The following is a 24,301-nucleotide window of genomic DNA, read 5'->3' as shown; positions in this document are numbered from 1 at the left end:
TTATACATTCACAAGAACATCTTTGCATAAAAGGTTTTTTTAAAGTTTATTTATTATGGTTTGACTGACTTACTAATCAACATTTCCTTTTTTAAGTATCAAAGACAACTGCTTTATATGATTTTATGATTTTTTTTTTTTTTTCTGAGACAGAGTCTTGCTCTGTCACCAGGCACCAAGCTGGAGTGCAGTGGCGCGATCTTGGCTCACTGCAGCCTCCGCCTCCTGGGATCAAGCAATTCTCCTGCCTCAGCCTCCCGAGTAGCTGGGACCACAGGCACGTGCCACCATGTCCAGCTAATTTTTGTATTTTTTTGGTAGAGACAGGGTTTCACCATGGTCTCGATCTCTTGACCTTGTGATCCGCCCGTGTCGGCCTCCCAAAGTGCTGGGATTACAGGTGTGAGCCACCGCGCCCGGCCGCTTTTTCTTTATAATTAGACTTTACAGCATTAAGAATGATATGCACTTAACTAAATCACAGTGGTAAAAATAATTTTTGTTTTTTATTAACTTTTGGTATTTTCTGGAGCCAAATCATTTTTAGGGACTATTTCTTTTATTTAAAACTTTTAAAATATTTCTCACATCTTGATTTCGAAAATTTTATACATTGCTCTATTTGAAAAGAAGAACTAGAGCTAGCAATAAGACTTACGTTCCTCAAGCCCCTTTGGAAAGGAAGGCATGCAGCTGTTACTAAAAGGCATCCAACTGTCCTTCTAGAGCTGTTACACCAGTTATATTTGCTTGATTCTCTATAAACTCTGTTACCATGTTCTCATAAGGGTTTTATGATAAACTTGTTTATATTATCAAATTCTGTTAGTACAACTTACTCTTTGAACTCTGCTTTAGATATAAAGTAAAAAGGACATTCATCTGAAACATTTACTAAATATACCTAAACTGTATGAGAAACTGGAAACACAGAAAACAGAAGTTTCACTGAGAAGGAACAAAAACTCAAAAGCTTACTATAACGATGTGATATAGATCCACCCTTAATTAGGTACAGAGTAGACAAGAAAATAAATAGAGGGCCCTATTTCATGTGCTGTTTAAGTTCTAAATGAATGAGCTGCTAAACAAAATATTCCATGTTCTTGAAAACTACTAGTTCATAACTACCCAAAAGTTTTGATATGGCTTTCAGAACTCCCACACTACTTGGAAGTTTGCATGGGCTCTGACCCTCACAATGAGGGACCAGCACTGTATGTGAACACCCTAGGCTGGATGTATCTTAAGCAGTAAGTTGGAAAGTGAGCACAGAGATGCCTTGCTACTCAAGTTACTTCTCCAACATATATTTTTTTATTTTCTAGAGAGATTTGTCCTATAAACTCTGAAATAAGGTATCATATCAGAATGCTTTAAAAACAAACTATGTAAGACAAATCTGCACCACACAACTGCAAGACTATAAGGCTCGTTAATAACATTTGATCATTTTCTGCAACTAAATAATATATTCACAGACTCTGAAAGCCCCCCAAAATGGAAAACTAATCTTGAAGTTTAATTTGAACTGTTTAGTAACAGCTTACCTGTCACGAATGGTCATGGTAATCTTCTCTCCAAAAGCCTGTTTGAGCACCTTGTGCGCTTTATCAGAGCTCCACCCTGCACAGTTTTCACCATTGATCTGGAGTACTTGGTCCCCAAATCTCAGACCAACCAATGAGGCTGGAGAATTAGCCTGGACTAGCTGAACAAATATACCCTAGATAATAAGAAAATAACTTTTGTCATTTACCACTACCGTATTACGGTATGGTTCTAAAATGCTGGAAAATTAGTAAACAACTGTTTATGTTAAAAAAAAAATCTACCTTGGTGACAAAAGAAAGAAAAAAAAGGAAAAACTATATGAGTATAATATATCAAGTTATCACCTCAAAAGAAACCGAAACATTTATCAAGGCAGTAACTCCAAAGAAGAAAGCAGAAAAGCAAGATTTCAATGGCAATTTCTATACCAAATCATGACCCGCCTGACCAACCACAACCCCTCCACCTTCAACTTGGAATACAAAACTAAGGAAAATAAAGGACAACTTTAATAAATGCAAGCATGTATGAGTCTGATAGAATACCAAATTATCAGTACATAATCAGCAAGTCACATGTTAGGAAGTTTGGTGAGTTCTTTTACAGCTTAATAAATGACAGTTTAAGGTCATAATTCTACCTTTCGAGCTGAAGTGTTCCTTTACCCATACATTGTGTAAAATTAGGTAAGATTAAAGTTTATTTGATAGCCTAAAAAGATGAGCATATTAAATCTACATGCACAGGCTTATAAAGAACACACTATGAAATAAATATAGAGAACTAAGTACTGTTAACCAGTAACTACACTTACATGGATATTTTTACTTATGTAAAATCTCCATCAGAAATTGAACAAAATATAAATAGATAAGTATAAAAGAAGAATAAGACAGTTAGAATGTAAGAGCATCTACAAGGCTAGACCCTTCCTACAATCCTAAACTAGGTAAGACATTTCTATCACACGTCTGTTACATTGTAGAGTGATAAGCAAGAATTAGGCAGCGCCCCATAAATGAACCAACGCACTTGGCCAAGTGAACAAATCCACTCCAAGTGTTACCTACAGTGGGGCCAAGGGGTCTATGAAAAGTATCTTTTCTCTTTAGGACAGAAGAAAGAACACAAGAGCAATCCTGGCATAAGGGGCAGCAGTATACTGTATTCCCTGCAGAGGAAGGCAGAAAGGGCAGCAAAGTCAGAGCATCCCAACCAAGCACACAGATGTATTCTGAATAAGATATAAGTGAACAAGGCCATCAATAGCCTCAGCCCCCGGTGGGTAGGCGTGTTTGGGGCTTCCTGCCAAGATCAACCTTCTCCATTTACAGCAGTGCACTATGCTAGAGATGTATGACTAAGACTGAATCCAGTGAGGTAATGGCTAAAACTATGAATTGGGGTAAAGACTCAGCATGTCCTTAACAATTATAAATGGTTCCTGAGAGTTTCATATCTTCAGTATGGTAAAGTGAGAGGTAAAGTAATCATAAAGTCAAGTAATAGCTGCCCTAGTTAGAAAAAAACTTTTACTCAGAAAATGACATATTAAATTCAAATTTGAAGGGTGGAAATAACAGCAAAAACCATCTCACAAATACTGATTGTTTGGTTTAAAAATGCACACATGTTGACATCAACTCTCACTGGTCAGTTTTTTCTTAATGTTCACATCTGCTCTATTTAATTGCCACAATTCTATACAAACTACATTATAATATATGTAGGCCAGTGAACTGTATTCCAGTTAGAGTACTCAGAAAAGAAAAACATCTTTCAAAGTAATGTGGTCAGAAGTCCCAACTCTGCCTCTGCAAAACAGAACATCCCCAACTGAACAAAATTTGTATATTTAAAATATTCTCAACTATAGATGCACCATTATAGTTAGAGCATTTCCATTTCAAATTATTTTAACATTAATCACTTATATAGGTATTAAAAATACTTACATTATCTATTGATTTAAGCCTGAGTCCAATTTTTCCATCTTGATCCTTACACAAAATGACTTCACGAATCCCTTGCTTAATTTCTGCTCTACGAATTCCAACATCATTACCAGTTACAGGAGCCACCATATAGTTCATACTGGAAGGTCTTGCTACCAACTGCTGATAAAGCCATATACAATGTGTCAATATTTAGAAGCACTCTCCTTGAAAAAAACAATGATAATTAACTGGAAAATATTCAATTGTGGCTTTCCAAAAAGGAATCCACAAATAATTTCCTTCAGATAAAGTTTTATGTCTGTGAAAATGGCACTGGCTCTATCACTAATTCTTCATTAACTTATTCACACATATATCATCTCCAAGAGATTCAACGATTCTCTGTTACCTTTTGAATTCACTGACATTTGTTTCACTGGTACATTGGCTTGCCTTCATCTCAAATGTATTATCTTTGAACTTAAAGGCCACAGGCTTTGAAACACATTTTCCAGAGGGTTCTTTTATATGTCATGATCTTTGAAAATCTACTTAACCTTTCAGAATTTCCAAAAAGGGGGCAACCTTCTTACCTCAGTGTTACTGAGAGGACTAAATGAAAAGTGCATGTTGTATGGACCTGGCACAAGTAAGACGGTCAACTATCATGTCTTCTCCCCTCTAATAACCATCTATGGATTAACAAATCATAGGCATAAACAAGAATGCCCCAGAATACCTATATTAGGGACCTGTGTCAGGCCATGCTTCAAGTTTTTAATTTTTTCAAGTTTTCCTGACCAAAACTGGTTTCTTATTTTAAGTGGAACCTTTCCCCAACCAAAAAGAAAACGGAATAATATCAGGCCATCAAAAAAAGGAAATCTTGACATTTGGACAACGTGAATAAACCTAGAGAATATTATGCCAAGTGAAATAAACCAGACACAGAAAGACAAGTATTGTCTGGATCTCACTTATATATGGAATCTGAAAAGAGTCAAACTCACACAAGTAGAGTTTCCCTCATTCTTTCCCCTGTCCACGTCAGGGGCTGAGGTGGGCAGGGCAAAGAATAAGGGAAATGTTGGTCAAAGTGTACAAACTTTCAGTTATGAGTATGTTCTAGAGATCTAATGTACAGCATGGTAGCTATAGTTAATAACACTGTACTGTATACTTGAAATTTGCTGAGAGTACCAAGTGTTCTCACCACACACCAAAAGAAATAGTAACTACGTGAAGTGACAGATATGTTAATAACCTTGACTCTGGTAATCATTTCACAATGTGTGTGTGTGTGTGTGTGTGTGTGTGTGTGTGTGTATCACTACATCAAGTTGTATTGAAATACACAGTTGAATATAAACAATTTTTATCTGTTAATTATACCTCAATAAAGCTGGGGAGGGGGGAGATCGAGATAGAATATCAAGAGAAAAAAAAAGTATGTGAATTAAAAAATTCACTAGATATGAAGAGTTAACAGAAATCTCCAGCAACAACTTCAAGTAATTTAAAATTAAAAAGAAGAAAAAGAAAAGGCAGTGGTGCACTGAAGAACCCTGGAGATTGAGACACAAAAAATGAAGGTTTAGGTCACCCTTCTAGGTATTAAGTTTTTTTTAAAAAGACCAGCTGATGTATTGCCCAAGGGCAAAAGGATCTAAGTAAGCATCCATGTAGTGAACAAAGGAACTTCTAAATGTTAACTACAGCCTCATGACCAGTTACTAAAATAAGAATCAGAGCAGCTATGGCTCTTCTTTGTATCTGTATATTTTCCATAAATACAGCAATTAATCTTTCTGTTCATTTGTACCTCCTTTTACCTTTATGTATGAATTGTTGGCGGTGGTTAACTTTACACTTTTGCCTTTAAATTAAAAATATTCTGTTGGGAAAGTGAATACTTAGAAGGGTAATTAATATCATATAGTAATCAACACCATGACCACTGCCCAGAGATAGCCACATTAACTGGTATCATCCCTTTCTGGAGAAAGGGTAAGAGCAACTTCATTTATATCGAAGGGTACATGTCTTCATTTTGTCCACCCCTGAGTTAAGAATGATTTTTATATTTTTAAAGATTGTAAACAAACAAACAACAATAAGAATATGTGATAAAGATCGTAAGTGACCATGTAAGCCTAAGGTATTTATTATGGAACGCTTTATAAAGTTTGAACTTTGATTTTATGAAGAAGTGCATCTTTTAAGGAGAAAGTATAAAGTTGTTAATGTTGTCACATGCAATTCAAATATTTGTAGATGTGTGGACATACTGAGTAGTCAAAGGAGAAAGTGGTAACAGATATTGAGCTACTGTTGATCAGCTCCAAATCTACCCTTCTAGACTCTACTTGGTGACACTGGGCCTAACTGTGCAAATTATATTTTCATTTGTCAGTGACTGGAGTGAAAAGCACCTCGTTCCTTCCTGTGTACTTCCTGTTCCTGTTAGCATTGTGTAAGCCTGGCCCTTAACCCTGGCAGCAGCATTGGTTCCAGTCTGCAACTTTTACTGACACTCCCAAAACTAGCCTCATCACAATCCCTCAGAGGTACTAGTAGTGTCCCCTTGTCCAAGGTCTGAGTCCCAGCTCTGTGGGGCTCTTCCCTCAAGCTTCTAGGTTCTGCTAACTCTAATCTCTCCCCTGTGCTACCCCAGTCCTAGGAGAAGCAGCTAGCTATTTGCAATTACATCTATGTCCATTTATGTTTTTTCAATATTTCAACCTCTTAAATTACCTCTGTTGAAATACCTACTATTATTTGTTTTCCCAACTGCATCACCACTAACGCAAGCAAGTTTTCAATAAATATTTGGTAAATACATAAATGCCATGTACTGTATATGCATTGGGATATAGCAATAAGACAGACACAGACCTCTCATGAAGTATTTAACTACGATTATAATAAGTGGTACAAAGTGCTATGGTCATAGCAATAACCTAAATAAAAGGCTATCAGATCCACTATACACTAGAATCTGGGGTCTAATTTACATGGAGCTTTGGATTTCAAAAAGAATGTTAAAAGATTAAGAGCAAAGGCAAGTGCAGTGGCTCATGTCTGTAATCCCAGCACTTGGGGAGGCCAAGGCTGGTGGATCACCTGAGGTCAGGAATTTAAGACCAGAGTGGCCAATATGGCGAAACCCCATCTCTACTAAATATACAAAAAATTAGCTGGCATGGTGGCATGCACCTGTAGTCCCAGGCTGTACTTGGAAGGCTGAGGCAGGAGAATAGTTTGAACCTGAGAGATGGAGGTTGTAGTGAGCCAAGATTGTGCCACTGCACTCCAGCCTGGGTGACAGAGTGAGACTCTGTCTCAAAAAAAAAAAAAAAAAAAAAAAAAAAAAAAAACAGATTATGAGCACAGATATGATAGATATGTATGTACATTTCAGAATGATTAGCAGCAGCTTAGGGCTGTCTGAAATAAGTTGCTACAGGAAATTTAAGAGAGTACTATAATAATGAAGGCTAGAAGTAGAGAAACCCCGAATATGGTAATAGTAGGACTGGAATGGACAAAAAACAGATAAAATGAATATAAGAAACAGAAACAGAATCAATAGGATTTAGAAACTGACTAAATGCAGAAGACAAAGGAGAATGGAGTATTAAAAGGTATCTGAATCTAAGTCCTAATAAACTCAAAAAGTGTAGCACAAAATGAAGTAGACTATGTAAGAAATAATATCCAAAGGAAGTCTAAAAATTCTGCCAAGTGAGGTTCAATGCTAGTTATATATTTGTGAGTTAGCCACAGAGAGGAGAGCTTATATTTACATGTAAAGTACGGTTTTATATAATTCAAAATTAATTACACTGTACATACCCCCTGAATTGGTGCACCAGAAACCATGGCCACATTTGAACGTACTTCTTCTTCATTTAAACTCAGGCCCATGTATTGAGAGAGCTCTGGATACAGTCTGGGATAGAGATCTAATAAGTAAATGAATGAATGAATAAATTAAAAAGCACTTACAGAATACACAAAATGAAAACTACTTTTATTATAGGCTTCTGTGTATTAACAAAATTACATTTAAGTGATAAAATCTGGAATGATTTTAAAGTAGCAATTTGGAAAGGCACTTCCCCATCTCTGTAATGATCAGAAATAGAAAATACAGAAAATGTTTAAAATTCTTAAAATATGAAGACATCTGAACTGAAACAACCAGAGATTCTTAAATACTCAAAAGTAGAAACAATTTTTCCAAATAAGCTATCTTGCCTTTCCTGTTTCTTAAATCTACTTGATTAGGAATTTAATAAGAATACCATTGATTCTCCAATTCAAAACTGACCAAAATATCTATTTGTCAAGTCAGCTACTGATAACTCATTCTGTAAAAAGGACTATGGAATGATTCTTCTGAACAATTTTTTTGAAAGCTTGTACATTTATTTAGTGTCTTATTTTAATAATGTTAACCACATTCCAATGAAATCCTGGAAACATTTTTAAATATTAACATTATGTCACTTATTAGTAGTTATATACTATTTCCAAAAGCTCTTTTTTACATGAGACTTAAAATGAATTATCTGTGACTTAAAATGAATTTTCTATGAGACACAATGTTATAAACTGAAAATGACAGACCACAAAAACCTATTTAACACTTATTTTGTATCCTAAGTCATAATATTTAGGAGCTTTGTCCTGAATCCCTCTGAACCTCGAAGAAAAAGGGACCAAAGACAGGATACAGAGAATGAATAAAGACCTCAAGATTTAGGAAGCTCCCCAGAGAGGAGGTGGCTAGAAATTTCAGAAGCTCCCATAGGAAAGACAAAGGACAATTCAGAAAGTTCAACAGCAGCAGCATGGGGCAACTATAGTTCTTATATATGTGAATTCATAGATATAATGCATTCATAAATGAATCAGCCATATGTTAGGGATTTATGAGTCAGGCTAAAATCAATTTTCATTAAACCATAAAATACATCCAAAGAGCCACAGTTCACTCTCTTGATTAGAAAAAGGGTTAGTTTTTAAAGTAAACTTTTTTTCTTATTAATAACTACCACAGCTTAAACACCAATTTTATGCAGCTTGTCAAAAAAAAAAATCTTGGATTCCTTGTTTGAGCAAAGAAGACAACAATATTTCTGTTCACAGAGAATAAACTCAAAATATAAACCTACTTCCATCTTGAGAGATGGGAGCAGAAGCTTCTGATAAAATTGCTGGATTGGCAGGGTTTGCAGAAAAAGCTGTTTGAGCCTGAAAAAGAAAAGAAGAAAATTCTAACAATATGCCATACTTACTTTATATTCTTATACAATTTATAAGTCCAATACTTGCAAAAAGAAACCAAAAAAATGAAGATTTATTTAACAAGGGTTAATTTCAAACACGTCAGCAATACATTTTTCAAAGGAAATCTGCAAATCAAAACTATATTTGATATTCTAAATACTTCTAAGGCTATCATGTAAAAATTGTAGAAGTACCATTCTACATGTCTTATAACCAGTATTTCATAGTACTGCCACAAACATTTTCAAAGTGCATTCTAAAATGAATAAATTTTATATTATCATTATTCTTTTACTAATTAGTCCAAGTAAAAGTATTTTATTTGCATAAGAAAAAAGCTCAGCCATATTTATATAAAAAGTCACATATCAGAAAAACACCTAAAAAATTAATACTAACCAAGCTGCTAATATTTAACATTTTAGCATGTCCCACTGAAATCATCTTTATCTTCATTGCAGCATGTATAATAAGGAGTTTATGCTATAATAAGTACTTTTAAAATATCAGAAACTATGCAATAGTACACTTTATCACTAACGTAAATGGATGATGACAGGGTAATGTAATTTGTAACTGTTAAACAAACTTGCCAAAATCACTCTGATATGGTAAAGATTTATCAGTGCTACTCATGCTTAAGTATCCTCTTCTGAGGGCTGCCTTGATGGCCTACATCATATGATGTATCTCACTGACTGAAACACTTTATCATTTACAATTAGATCTGACTTTCTGAAATTGCTATATGGCATTAGAGACAAGTTTGATAATAAGTTGTATGACCAATCTCTAATTACCAAATTTTTACTTATTGGAATGTATCATTTAAAGAAATGAAGTTCACAGTAGTATCTCAATCTAGCCCTAAAATCAATGTCAAGAGTAGTCCTAAAGATGCTTACAGATATGAAAGCTCAGTTTAAATAAGCTTACAAAAGCTATGAATGGTACTAAAATCATATATTCTGATATACTTGTTGAGTCATCCTTTAATATTTATTATTTCATAATTTGTTACACATTCTACACTTAAAATACAACACGAAAATCTTTATTATTGTAAATAACAATCCACAAACTGAACATGGTTGAACTTTGAAAGTTCTCTTGCCACTTATTAGCTAAAAGGAGCTAGTGGCTTTTTGTATTACTTCTTGAATCATGTCCAAGAAAAAAAATACTGTGCAGCACTGAATAAATGAGCTAAAAAGACATGAAAAGACATGGAGGAAACTTAAGTGGATATTACTAATTAAAAGAAACCAATCTCAAAAGGCTACATACTTTATGATTCCAACTATATGACATCTTGAAAAATGCAAAAGTGTGGAGACAATAAAATATTAGGACAGGCATGGTGACTCAGGCCTTTAATCCCAGCACTTTGGGAAGCCCAAGCAGGAGAGCTGCTTGAGGTCTGGAGTTCAAGACCAGCCTGGACAACATAGGAAAACCCTGTCTATACACAAAAAAATTTTTGGCCACGCGCAGTGGCTCACATCTGTAATTCCAGCACTTTGGGAGGCCAAAGCAGGCGGATCACCTGAAGTCAAGAGTTCAAGACTAGACTGGCCAACGTGGCAAAAACCCCATCTCTAGCAAAAACACAAAAATTAGTCAGGCATGGTGGCAGTTGCCTGTAAATCCTAGCTACTGAGGAGGCTGAGGCAAGGAGAATTGTTTGAGCCCAGAAGGCAGAAATAGCAGTGAGCCAAGATCACGCCACTGTACTCCAGCCTGGGTGACAAAGCAAGACTACATCTCAAAAAAAAATAAATTTGTTAGGAGGCTGTGGCAGGAGGATAGAGGCTGCAGTGAGCTATGATTATACCACTGTACTCCACCCTGGGCAACAGAGAGACATCCTGACTCTAAAAAAAATCACAAAAGCAAAAGGAAATTATTGGTTGCCAGGAGTTGCTAGAAGGGAAGGAAGAACAGGCATTAACAAAGGATTTTTGGAGCAGTGAAACTATTCTGTCTAATGCTACAATGGTATACGGTCATGTGCTGTATATTCTGGTCAATGATGAACCACATATACAACAGTGGTCTCATGAGATTATAATAAAGCTCAAAAATTCTGATTGCCTACTGACATTATAAGCTACTGCAACACAGAACAACTCATTACTTTGTGGTGATGCTGGTGTAAATAAGCTTACTGTACTGCCAGTCATATAAAAGGACAGCACCTACAATTATGCATGGTACATAATTAGTTGATAATAAATGACTGTTACTCATATATGTCTTTCCTGTGTTATACATTTTATCTTTACTTGTATATTCTTCTACTTGTAAAAAAAGTTAACTGGGCCAGGCATGGTGGCTCACATCTGTAATCCCAGCACTTTGGGAGGCTGAGGCAGGTGGATCATGAGGTCAAGACATCGAGACCATCCTGGCCAACATGGTGAAACCTCATCTCTACCAAAAATACAAAAATTAGCTCAGCATGGTGGCTTGCACCTGTAGTCCCAGCTACTTGGAAGGCTGAGGCAGGAGAATCGCTTGAGCCCAGGAGGCGGAGGTTGCAGTGAGCCAAGATCGAGCCACTGCACTCCAGCCTGGTGACAGAGTGACACTCTGTTTAAAAAAAAAAAAATTAACTGTAAAACAGTCTCAGCAGATCCTTCAGGAGTATTCCATTCCAAAAGGCACTGTTCTCATTGGAGATGAAAACTCCATGCATGTTACTGCCTCTGAAGATCTTTCAGTGGGACAATGCAGAGGTGGAAGACAGTGATGACCCTGAACCTGTGCAGGCCTAGGCTAATATGAGCATGTGTCTTAGTTTTTAACTAACTTACAAGTAATTTTTAAAAACTAAGAATTTCAAAAATAAGCTTATAGAATAAAGATATAAAGAAAGAAAATATTTTATACAGCTGTACCATGTGTTTGTGTTTTAAACTATGTTACAAGAGTAGGAAGTTAAAAAAATTAAGTTACAGGAAGCTAAGTTTAATTTATTATTTGAGAACAAAAAATTTTCTATAAATTTAGTGCAGCCCAAGTGTTGAGTGCTGATGAAGTCTACAGCAGTGTAATGTCCTAGGCCTTACATTCACTCACCACTCACTCACTGACTCACCCAGTGCAACTTCTAGTCCTGGAAGCTCCATTCATGATAAATGCCTTATATAGATGTACCATTTAAAATCTTTCACACCATATTTTTCCCATACCTTTTCTGTGTTTAGATACACAAATACTATTGTATAACAACAGCCTACAGTATTCAGTACAGTAACATGCTGTACAGGTTTGCAGCATAGGAACAACAGGCTATACCATATTGCCTAGATCTGTAGTAGGCTACGCCATCCAGATTTGTGGAAGTACACTCTATCATGTTTGCACAACAAAACTGCCTAATGAGGCATTTCTCAGAAAATACCCATCTTTAAGCAATACATGACTATATACATGTCACTGTACATTTGTCAAAATAGTGAATCCTAATGTAAACATGTAGATTTCGGGTGATAACTAATGAGCCAGATGTACTGCTCTGGTGCAGATGCTGATACTGGGGGAGGTTGTGCATGTGTGAGGACAGAGGGTATACTGTACTTTCTGATCAATTTTGTTGTGAATCCAAAATTGCTCTAAAACACAGCTTACTAAATGAAAATACCTCTTCTTTGTATGTAGTTATGATTTTCTATACTTTCACTGCTATTGTTTTTAATCCAAGGAATACTGAAGAATACATATAGAAAGCTCCCTGTAAACAAAGTTATATAAATTTAATTATTTGCAATAAAAATGAAACAAAAGGATGTAACCCAATTTCAAGTACTGTACACCATTAAATGTAGCTACTTATTTCAAACTTCCTTTGAAATCTGACACTACTAATAAAAACGGGTTGGGGTGCCCCAGGGAGCATGCCAGGGCCTATTGTTTCTGTCATTATCAGAAAGGATTTGGAAAAACTGTGCTTATAGAGTCACTTCTGCCAAATTCTGCTCACGATATTAGCAAACTGATAAGCTCTGGTTCTGTATATCATTATTTATTAAAAGCTTACTTTGCATAAGAAGAGGAACCACAGGCTCTTGTCAGGATTTGGAATGGATAGAGTTCTAGGGACCGTATGATGCTAAAAGCCACAGCCTAATGGCTGCTACAGAATAGTTTTAAAAATATGAACGGTTGGTTCACTGCTGTAATTTAGCTTTGCTGTGGTGTTAAAGGCCAGCAGATGAGAAAATGAATACTACCTTCCTTCATAATACCGTTTCAGGGGAATCCTAAGAATAAAAACAAACATGAGTATCATCGCCTTAGAAAATGATGCAAAAATAATACAGCCAAAGAGTTTAATGGCTAGATTAGAAATATTTTAAAATTCAACTTCAGGGGTAATAAAAGAACCATGTTTCCTGCTCTTTAATCATTGTTTTATCTTCCAGCTGCTTTCTGCTCTGAACATAAAAGGTTCTTTAATAGAAAAACCTATGTAATTCAGTTCACTTCTGTTTAAAGAGGACAGCATGATACAGATGGTAGCCCTCTTTATTTTTCATTCCAATATTTGTCAATATCAACTCTTCTTCTCCTGTTTGCAAAATCAAAATCCTCAGCTCATATCTGACTATAGTGATTTACATTCAATTCCATAAAAAGCTAACAAAAAAGGGTGAAAACAAAGAAAGATTAGTCATACTTTCAGGTCCATTTACAAATCCTTATCAGCTAATGTGCTGATGTCATATTAATGGTTAAGTAGTTATTTTGGAAAGCTAAATATTTCAGATAAAAGCCTTTCAAAAAGAAAGAGTACTTGCTTAGATGAACTACTTGGAAATAAAAACCACATGAAGAAACTACTGACAAAATACTGAAGAAAGAAGTGAAAGGAACAATTAAAAGATGACTGTTTGAGGCAACGAAACCTTGACAGCTGAACTGTAGATTTCAGATTTTACAAATCTCATTTTAATATCCATACTGGATCTATGATAGAAAACAGCTGTTCAAAAATCAATTATCAAGTAATCTTACTTTCTAGTAAATCAAAGACAGGGCCTCAAGTAATATGATCTTCAAGGTAAGGAGTTTTTGTTTATCTTGTCAAATTAAAATAATAAACAATAGCTGAAGAAATTCTAAATTGATAAGAGATCAAGTTGAAAGCTAACCATAAACAGATGAATTATCATATACTACAAATTATCCCCAGTTAAAATTACCAAAAATTTCCCATATAGCCAGAATTGATCTCCATTCTACATTTTGTTATTAAGCAGAAGTGTTTGCCTTCAAAGCTAATACTTATACTAAGGACTATAAAAATTTTCAACTCAATGCAAATAGAAATACTGCAATCTCTAACAGTCATTTAGAGAATGAGCAAGTTAAATGTCTGCTGCTCATTCTCTCAAAGGAAAAAAATCACTACACTTTCCTTGTGCTTTTACACGACTGCTCTTCCAAAAGCAGCATGTAATCCACTATTTTTGTAATTTTAACCTCAATTAGGAGGCACAGAATTACTTTAAAGAGTGATTATACTTAAAGATCCAAAAGAAAAATATACCAATTTTACACAAAACTATGAATATCTAAAAAATTAGAGTATATTTTGTCAACTTCAATGTTACATATAATTTTAGTCAGAAAATTAAGTTACATGTAGAAAGTGTAAGTCAAATTTAAAAAAAATCCCATTCCTGTTATTCACAGTGAAATGAAAAACAAATTGCTAGTTTTTCTGTAAACTTTTTAGCCTGCAATTAAAAAAACTGAAAAAAGGTTTATGAAGTGCAAAAATGAACAAATATATCTACTATTTAGCTATCCTGCTTTACTTCACCTATAAGTAGAATATATGTTGCTGTGTCTGTTTTGAAAACATATTTAAACTATCATACCTGAATTACTTTGTCTACCTTCAAGTCTTCAAGAGATGGATAGAGAGACATTTTTGCTGGATTCTTCTAAAAAAAAAAAGTTATATTACTCTGATGTCACAGAAATTAAAACAACATTTAAATTGCAAAACATATTTAAAAATAGGAATATACAGACTATACCAAAAGTTAGCTGATACTTAACAATTACCAAACTACCCTTCCTTCCCCTAATATTATTACTGAACTATATCCATCACAGATTTTAAAATTCCTTTCAAGTAAAAGTCCCTTCATTTTACAAATTCAGAAAATCAAATAGAACAGTTATGTGACTTACTCCTAACTTAGACAAGTATTTGCAACTTAGCCAGGACTAGGAAACTACCCTTAGTACAATGCCCTTGGGCATTATACAACTACATTTCCTTCTAACAACAAAAGCCTAAAAGCAGATCATATGCAGTATCAATACATGAAAGCTCTATCACTAAGAAAACTGTATGCATACACATATGTACATAGAAGAAAATATACCAACTACTACCAGATTTATCTTCGGAAGACAGATGGTAATGGAATGAGGAATAAGAGGGAAATTTTTACTTTTTATTGAATAATACTTCTATATTAAGTAGAAGTATATTTTTTTAGTTATCATAAATTGCTTTTTGTAATAATTTAAAACACAATTCCCTAAACATGTTATATGAATACATATTTTAAATTTTATTTAGCTGTTTTGAGATGAATAACTTTCACTCAACCCAATAAAACAGAATATATGCTAAACTGGTATACAGTTTATAAGACTCTTGATTCAGGTATCAATTTATTACCTCCCATTTCCAAATCCACTTCTTATTGCTCTCTCTCCCAAAATGGAGCTGAGCCCTTTCGATATTGCTCTGTTGCCAGCTGGCATGATGTTAAGCCTTGTCAGTAGAAGCAACTGGAGGTACCTTGGAGGAGTAAGAGGTTTTTCTTTTCGTGGTTCCAACGTACTACTCTAGCCAGACACCTACAGCACCTGCTCCTATAGCATCTTGCAACCCGCAGGAAGTAGTTTCACAAGCATGCAGATGCTCACCCCAGCACTCTGTTGAGTAACTTTGCAGCAGAATGCCACCATCAAAGAATCTCCCCAAGCAGCTTTCTCAACCCCTTCACGTGGCTTCTGCAGCAAATTCCAAGGTTCAGCACGCCAGAGGGAGAATTTCGAGGAAGTTAAACAGCATATCTGGCAACTTCACCAGCTGCCAGTGACATCTGCCCCCTCTTCAGCCAAACCTGGATCAGCCCCAGTAGGGGAGCAGCCCTGGAGTTAGTGGCTGCTTATTAAGTCTGCTCTTACAGTATTTTTCAAAGTTGTCTTTACTTCTAATGAGTCGATCTCTACTTCTTCAACCACGTTATAACTAATAATTCTGTGTATTAGACCTCTACTGTTAAAATCACTATATGGTCTCTGTCTCCTAGTTGGACAGTATATAATCGTTCCTTTTTAAATTTATATAATTCACACATTCTAAAATAAAGCCTTTCAAAGTATACAATGCAATGGTTTTTAGTATAGTCACAGACTTCTACAATCATCTCCACTGTCTAATCTTAGAATATTTCCACCCTCCCCAAAAGAAATCTCATGCCTTCCCCATTCTACCCTCCTTCCAGCTCCAGGCAACCACACATACACTTCCCGCCTCTGGATTTACCTATTCTGGATACTTAACGTAGAATCTTAGAAAATGTGGCTTCTGGTCAGATGCGGTGGCTCACCCCTGTAATCCCAGCACTTTAGGAGACCAAGGCAGGCGAATCACCTGAGGCTGGGAGTTTGAGACCAGCCTGACCAACATGATGAAACCCCATCTCTAAAAAGAAAACAACAACAGCCAGGCGTGGTGGCTCACGCCTGTAATCCAAACATTTTGGAGGCCAAGGTGGGCGGATCACCGGAGGTCGGGAGCTCAAGACCAGCCTGACCAACATGGTGAAACCCCGTCTTTAAAAACAAACAAACAACAACAACAAAAAAAATATGTCATCTGGATTTTTTCACATATGCTCAAGGTTCATCTGCTGGAGCATGTATCAGTATTTCATTCATTTTTATAGCTGAATAATATTCCATTGTATGTATACCATCTTGTATTTATGAATTCATCAGCAGATGACATTTGGATTATATGCACTTTTTGACTATTATGAATAATGCTGCTACAAATGCTAATGAGCATTTGCATTGTTAGTAAATAATATGTAAGTTTACATATTTTTTTCAATAAATGCATCTTTAATTCTCTTAGAATATAGTTAAGCATGCAACTGCTGGGTCATATGGTAACTCTAATACCATCCCCTTGATGATTACAGGATTCAACATATGAATGGAGGGACAGGGTCACAAACATTCAGACCACAGCATAGACCACTATCATATATGATTTACAAACACTTTTCTTATTTTGTAGATTGTCTTTTCATTTTTTCACAGTACACTTTGCAGTCTGAAGTTTTTAGTTTTGACAAAGTTGAATCTATATTTCTTCTTGGTTGCTTATGCTTTAGATGTAACATCTAAGAAACTATTGCCCAACTCAAGTTCATAAAGAATTATCCTTATGTTTTCTTCTAAAAATTTTATGTCTTTAGTTCTTGCATTTATATGTTTGATTTATTTTGTTAATTTTGTACATGATGTATGGTATTTGATATAAATATGGTCACCCCTACTCCTTTTTGGTTACTATTTGCATGGAATATCTTTTTCCATACTTTTACTTTCAGCATGCATCCTTAAATAACTGTAAAGGGTGTCTCTTATAAACTGGGTATAGCTGGCTCTTGGTTTTCTTTTCTTAATCCATTCAGCCCCTCTATGTCTTTTGACTGGAGAGTTTAGTACATTTACAGTTAAAGTTATTACTGATAGGGAAGAACTTACAATTGACATTTTGTTATTGATTTTCTTTCTTGTAGCTTTTTTGTCTTTCCTTTCCTCTCTCGCCATCATGCTTGTTGTTTCAGAGTTTTTAATAGATATGCTTTGATTCCTTTCTTTTTTGTGTGTATTTTCTATGTGTATTTTCTTTGTGGTTACCATGGAGCTTACATAAAACATCTTATAATAAACCTATTCTAAGCTGATAACTTCAACTGCATACAATATTGCTTCTTTTCATCCACCCCTATACTGCATTACTGTCAAAAATTACATCTTTTATGCTGTTTATCCATTAACATTTTTTTTATTTTTTAGAGACAGGGTCTTGCTATGTTGCCCAGGCTGGAGTGCAGGGGCTATTCACAGGCATGACACCAGTACTGATCAGCACGGGAGTTCTGACCTGCTCCATTTCTGACCTGGGCTGGTTCACCCCTCCTTAGGCAACCTGGTGGTTCCCTGCTCCTGGGAGGTCACCATATTGATGCTGAACTTAGTGCAGACACCGGATCGGCATAGCACACCACAGCTCAGAACTCCTGGGCTCAAGCGATCCTCCAGCCTCAGCCTCCAGAGTAGCTGGGACTACAGGCATGCGCCACCGCGCCTGGATCCATTAACATTTTTATAGCTATAGGCACTTATACTTTTGTCTTAGATTTATGTATCAGACATAAATGTGATTTACTCACCACCATTAGAATATGCAAACCTATATTTGTCCATAGCTTTATCATTTCGTTTTAAACTTTCATGTTGAATATCCTTCTGTTTCCATTTAATAGACTGCATCAGCATTCAGATACAGTGGTGATGAACTCTCTCAGATTTTGCTCATTTCTTATTTTGCTTATTTCTTATTGAGAATCTTATTTCTCTTTCACTTTTGAAGGAAAGTTTTGCCAGATACAATACTTTGCTGGCAGTTTTTCTTCCAGTAGTTTGACTATATCATCCCACTCCTTTCTGACCTCCAAGGTTTCTGCTAAGAAATCTACTCATAGTCCTACGGGATCTCCTTTGTACATGACAAGTTGCTCTTTTCCTGCTGCTTTCAAAATTCTTTGACTTAGACAATTTGATTATGGTGTGGTTCCATGTAGATGTCTTCGGATTGTTCCACCTTGGAGTCCCTTGGGCTTCTTGAATCTGGATGTCTGCTATCCTCCTCAGATTTGGGAAGTTTTGGGCATTATTTCTTCAAATGCTCCTTTCTTTTTCCAACATATGGAACTTCCATACAATCTATATTGATACAATTGATGCTGTCCCTTTAGTACTCTAGGCTATCTTCATTCTTTTTTTATTCTTTTTATTTTTGTTTCTCTGACTGGAAAATTTCAAATGACTGGCTTCAATTTCACTAATTCTTCTCCTGAAAAACACTGCTGCTAAACCCCTCTAGTAAATCTATCAGTCAAAGAAGCATATTGCATCTGTTACAACGTTTGTTTGGTTTCTTTTTACATTTTCAATCTCTTTGTTGATATCATTTTGTTCCTGTAGCATTTTCCTCAGGTCACTGAGCATCTTTATGGTGGTTAGTCTGAATTCCTTCTGAGATAATCAAGATACACCTGTTTCTTTAAAGTTGGTTCCTGGATATTTTGACCCTTTGATTGTGCCATGTTTCCCTGTTTCTTTGTGTGCCTTTTAACATCATGTTGGAATCTAAGCATCTGAAAAAATATCACCTCTCCCAGACTTTGTGAGCTGGCTCTATACAGAGAAAGATCTCACTGATCAGCCTGACTAGAGATTCTGCACACCTTTTGAACCTTTCCTGAGGATGCTTCTTCTCGACTAGTGTGTATAAATTCTCAAGATGAACTTGTTGGTTTCCTTTTTCAGGATCTCATAATCTTTTGCTCCCTGTGGTATCTGTCTATCGTACTTCAGGTTCTCTGGAACTGCTGCAAGCCACCCAGCCTTTTGTTTTCAGAGGTGCCCAACCTGGTGCCCTTTCCTGTCAGTGGGTTTTTAGAGTATGCCCACTCCTGCCTGTGCTCCAAGCCAGGTGAAACAGAAACCAGTTCCTTAGGTAGCTCTCTGAAGTGCTGGAACGTAAGACACATACTCCACTATTCTCTCCCCAAGGCCTTTCATGCCACACCTAGGGAGAGGCTGCTGAGCTGTATCATTCTCTGTCTGCTCTACCATGGGTCCTCTAGAGCAGCAACAAGTTTTACAGCTCTCTTGTTCTCAGTGGCTCCCGGGCACCTGGATACACCAGCTCCTGTCAGCTTTCCAAGATAAGCAAGACAGAAGCTAGTCCCTCAGCCCACTGAAAAACTGAAACACTGGACACACATTCCAAATTTTTTGTCTCCCCAAGGAGAAGCCAAAAGTTGAGAATTTTCTCCTGCTGGTTTCATGCTGAGGGAGGGGGAGGAACGATGGTGAGTGCATGCTAAACTGTCAACTTTGTTTTTAATAACCCTGCAACCTGGTGCCCTTTCCTGTCAGAGCTTATATTCAGGCAAAATAAAAACCAGTCCCTTGGGCAGACCTTTGAAAAATCTGAATTTCAAACGTATGTTTCAGTGTTCTCTTTCCCTCCCCAGGGAAAAGCCAGGAGTCTGGAGTTTCCTCTCGCTCATGCCATGCTGAGCCAGGGGAATGAACTATGGTAAGCAAGTAGGATGAATTTTCCTACCATCTTGTATGCAGCTGGTTTACTGCTCGCCTAGAATGCAGGAGTCTCTTAACTAGTTTCTGGATTTCTCACAAAGAGATCTGGGGTGTGTATTGTTATTGAATCAGTATCTCTGTGGGGAGAAGAAACGTGTGGGCTTTCTGTTGCACCTTCTTGCTGACATTACCCTTCTTTTATTTGTTTCTTGCCTAATTTCTCTGGCTATAATCTCCAGTTCAATGCTGAATAGTAGTGGCCTGGTACAGTCCTTAAGGAAAAAACAGAATCTAGGTTTGTGGGGGAAAAAAAAGGACATTCTTGAGAGAGCACTATTAAATATGATTTAATTGTATTAATCCAGGAGAACAAAGTGAATTATCTTCTTTGGGTTCAAAGGATCAATCTCCTAGCAGCCTTTCCCTTAAACACAATTTTTTGCCTTAAATGTTCAACCATTCTATCAATATAAACAAAATGCATAAGATATATAATGAATGAAATGCATATGATACGTAATATACAAAATGCAAAGCAAGTTGCAATATCAACAACCAAAATGCACTGAAAAGAATGTTACCTAGCCATTTAATACTATTTCTGGTTTTGATTTTTTTTTTATTGTCACTGGCTAACTTCAAAATCCCACTGTATCTTGAAAAATGAAGTGGTTTCCTAACTTTTCTCCCCATAGACGTTTCTCTTCGAACAAATATTAACTGAAGTTGTCTGAACAACTCTTGAGTTAATTCATAACCAGCAACTCAAGACTAGAAAAGAAATGGACTTTCAAATTTTTTTTAAATAACAAATATTACCTTAATTTACACTTCCATAAAAAGTAAGTTTCAGGTTTAAGTGTATTGATCTTAATTAATTCTCACTATTCTTCTAAATCACAAAGCATTCCTCAATTTTACTTTCTTGACCCATTTCATTAAATTTATTTGCAAGTAATAAAATGTTGTAGCTGCAAACCACTGACTGACTATTCATCACTAGGTCACATGCTTCCATGCCTGCATATTTTTGCAAAAGGTGTATCCTCTTCCAGGAACGTCCTTCCAGGACTTCTCTAGCGATCAAAATCCTAGTTAGCCTTGAAGCCTAGGTCAAGTGCCATTTCTTTTTTTTTTTTTTTGAGACGGAGTTTCGCTCTTGTTACCCAGGCTGGAGTGCAATGGCGCGATCTCGGCTCACCGCAACCTCCGCCTCCTGGGTTCAGGCAATTCTCCTGCCTCAGCCTCCTGAGTAGCTGGGATTACAGGCACGCGCCACCATGCCCAGCTAATTTTTTGTAGTTTTAGTAGAGACGGGGTTTCACCATGTTGACCAGGATGGTCTCGATCTCTTGACCTCGTGATCCACCCGCCTCGGCCTCCCAAAGTGCTGGGATTACAGGCTTGAGCCACCGCGCCCGGCCCTCAAGTGTCATTTCTTCAAAAACGGTGCCTTTGATGGCTTCAGTTGGATATTATTTGTTCCTTTCAATTTCTCTCAACTCTGCCTTAAGTTATAGCTAGTACATGTTTATCTCCGTTACTTGATGGCAGAACTCACATCTAATATATTTACACAGCATAAACGCTTTATCCTCATCCTCAAAGATATCAAATGTAGCTAGGTGCAGGGGCTCATGCCTGTAATCTCAACAGTTTGGGAGAACAAGGTGGGTGGATCACTTAAGCCCAAGAGTTTGTAACCAGCTTGGGCAACACAGAAAAACCCCATCTCTACAAAAAACTAGCTAGGCACAGTGGCACACGCCTGTAGCTACTCAGGATGCTGAGGTGGGAGGATCACCTAAGCCCAGGAAGTTGAGGCTGCAGTGAACTGTTGTCACATCACCACTCTCTAAACTGGGTGACAGGCTGAGACCCTGTCTCACCAATAAAAAAAAAAAATAAAAAAAGAAGATATCAAATGTTAATATGTTGATAAATATTATAAAAATAACAGTAAATAAGATATCTTAAAAACTTATTGAAAAGATCAAAATATTCCAGGGCAAGTCTATACTTTTGAACCTAACAGTATACAAAGCCTTCTAGAAAAATGATAAATGCTTTATTTTTCTGAAGGGCTCCATTAAGTCACCTGCATATTTAACTCTAATGGGAACTCTCAGAAACACAGCCTTTTTGCAAGAACCGCAAAGCTAACTCTGAGAAACCCTTCTAATTGTGGCTGGAATTTCATAATGACCAATAATGAGGTTTAAGAGGATTCTGAAAGTAACTACTACATCAGTGTAAGAATCTCATTTTACCTCACTTGCAACTCTTATCAAACACTATTATTGTACCAACTAAACTACAGAATTTTGTTTCTAGGATTTCCTTTGAGCTGAGTAATCACTAACAGGATAAAACTTCCACATCTGCTCTGATAGAGTTTAATCAAACCTTCCTGACCACGACAGCTTTTTTCCACTGGCCTATTTCCTTGGAAAGAAATGGTACTGCCCACATGCCCTTTGACCAGGTTTGGCCCATGCTATGTTACTCGAAATCTCTGTGACTCATGCCTTATGAAAGGCCCCTAAACCCAATGTATCCCAGGCCTCAGAAATAACTCCCAAATGGGATTATTAAGAGATCTTTTAGTGGCTGGGATAGTTTCAGGACTTATTCAAAAGACTATGTATGTATGCATGTATGTATATATCTATCATCTATCTATCTATATTGTCTACCACAGTACCAAGTTTCTCATTTGTCCCTCAAACCCCTCAGGGCAATATCAGAGTAACCTCCTTGAAGTCTTTAAATATGTGCACAGAACAAAGGCCCTCAACTTAAATACTGTATGCGATATTTTAAAATTCTAGTTTATTTGCTCTCTGGATACAATATTCTGATTAATGAAGTAGGAAACACTAGCAAAGTTTTCCAAATACTATCACCTAGAATGGAACTATTCATCATTTTCTGAGTTACTAACCTCGCCCCTTCTCAAACCACGAACTACAACTGGCCTCTCTTAAAAATGATGTGTGACTGTTTAAGGTGAAATATGTTTATTTGCTTGTTTTAATCTAAACTATTAAAACAGGAGTTCCCAACCCCCAGGCCAAGGACAAATACCAGTTGGTGGCCCATTAGGAAACAGGCCACACACAGCAGGAGCTGAGTGGTAGGTGAGCCAGTATTACCACCTGAGCTCTAACCTCAAGTCAGATCAGTGGCAGCATTAGATTCTCATAGGAGCAGGAACCCTATAGTGATCTCAGTTAAACACTCCTTGTGAAATAGTTTCATCCTGAAACCATCCCCCCATCCTGTCCGTGGAAAAACTATCTTCCATGAAACCAGTCCCTCGTGCCAAAAATGTCGGGAACCACTGTATTAAAAACATTTTGGAAAAATTAAAATTTAGGACTACAGAATCACTGATTTTTAAAAAATATTACATGACAGTTGAGCAATTAGTTGAATTCAAAGACGTTGCCTATTTCAACTATGCATATCTTCAAAACCAGGAAAATCTGGAATACTAATTTGTGTTTCTTTTGTTGAAGCTGTTATTAAAATTTCTAGTAAAGTTGTGTGGCATTATCTCTTTATTGTCACTTATGCAAACTATTCATAAAATGAATGAAAAATGTAAAAAATAAAAATAAAGTATCAGGCCAGGAACTGTGGCTCATGCCTGTAATCCTAGCACTTTGGGAGGTCAAGGCAGGAGGACTGCTTGAACCCAGGAGTTTGAGACCAGCCTTAGCAACACAACAAGATTCCAACTCTAAAAAAATAAAATAAAAAGTAAAAAATGAAAAAAATAACATGTCCATTGGACCCAGATGGTAAGCATTCCAGATAGCTCATACATGGGGTCTAGAAACACAGTTTTATATATCCTAAGCAGTCTTCCAGAGCAATATTCTCAATCTGGCTAATCATCCCAGCCAAATTACCGGAGGCTCTAGTTATTATAAAAACAGCTTCCTGGGCCGGAAGCTCTTGCCTGTAATCCCAGCACTTTGGAAGGCCGAGGCAGGCGGATCATGAAGTCAAGAGATCGAGACCATCCTGGCCATCGTGAAACTCTATCTCTACTAAAAGTACAA

The 24,301-nt window shown here is 36.5% G+C and overlaps 1 protein-coding gene and 1 long non-coding RNA gene across 8 annotated transcripts in view; one reads left to right on the top strand and one right to left on the bottom strand.

Annotated features, from left to right (window-relative positions):
• The window catches only part of SDCBP (syndecan binding protein), a 30,248-nt gene that overhangs the window by 3,409 nt on the left and 2,538 nt on the right, over positions 1–24,301 (bottom strand). For 3 of the 7 annotated variants that reach the window (XM_032296152.1, XM_032296159.1, XM_032296154.1), the window contains exons 2-6: positions 14,675–14,740; positions 8,672–8,750; positions 7,347–7,456; positions 3,510–3,671; positions 1,551–1,726 (exon numbers count right to left, since the gene is read on the bottom strand). In XM_032296152.1, the coding sequence (XP_032152043.1) occupies positions 1,551–1,726; positions 3,510–3,671; positions 7,347–7,456; positions 8,672–8,750; positions 14,675–14,725 (578 nt within the window). In that variant the 5' untranslated portion in view covers positions 14,726–14,740. The remainder of the gene's footprint in view (positions 1–1,550; positions 1,727–3,509; positions 3,672–7,346; positions 7,457–8,671; positions 8,751–14,674; positions 14,741–24,301) is intronic. The other 4 variants (XM_032296153.1, XM_032296156.1, XM_032296157.1 and 1 more) reach the window with 3 other exon arrangements.
• LOC116563508 lies at positions 12,031–22,952 on the top strand. Its single transcript, XR_004274428.1, has 3 exons — positions 12,031–12,041; positions 19,942–19,947; positions 22,857–22,952. It is a non-coding gene; the product is annotated as an uncharacterized LOC116563508 (long non-coding RNA).

Source organism: Sapajus apella, unplaced genomic scaffold, assembly GCF_009761245.1.
Source record: "Sapajus apella isolate SASKATOON/1434 unplaced genomic scaffold, GSC_monkey_1.0 scaffold35, whole genome shotgun sequence".
In the NCBI taxonomy this organism is placed as follows: domain Eukaryota; kingdom Metazoa; phylum Chordata; class Mammalia; order Primates; family Cebidae; genus Sapajus; species Sapajus apella.
The sequence above is the reverse complement of the archived record's forward strand: the minus strand, read 5'-3'. Positions and strand labels throughout refer to the sequence as shown.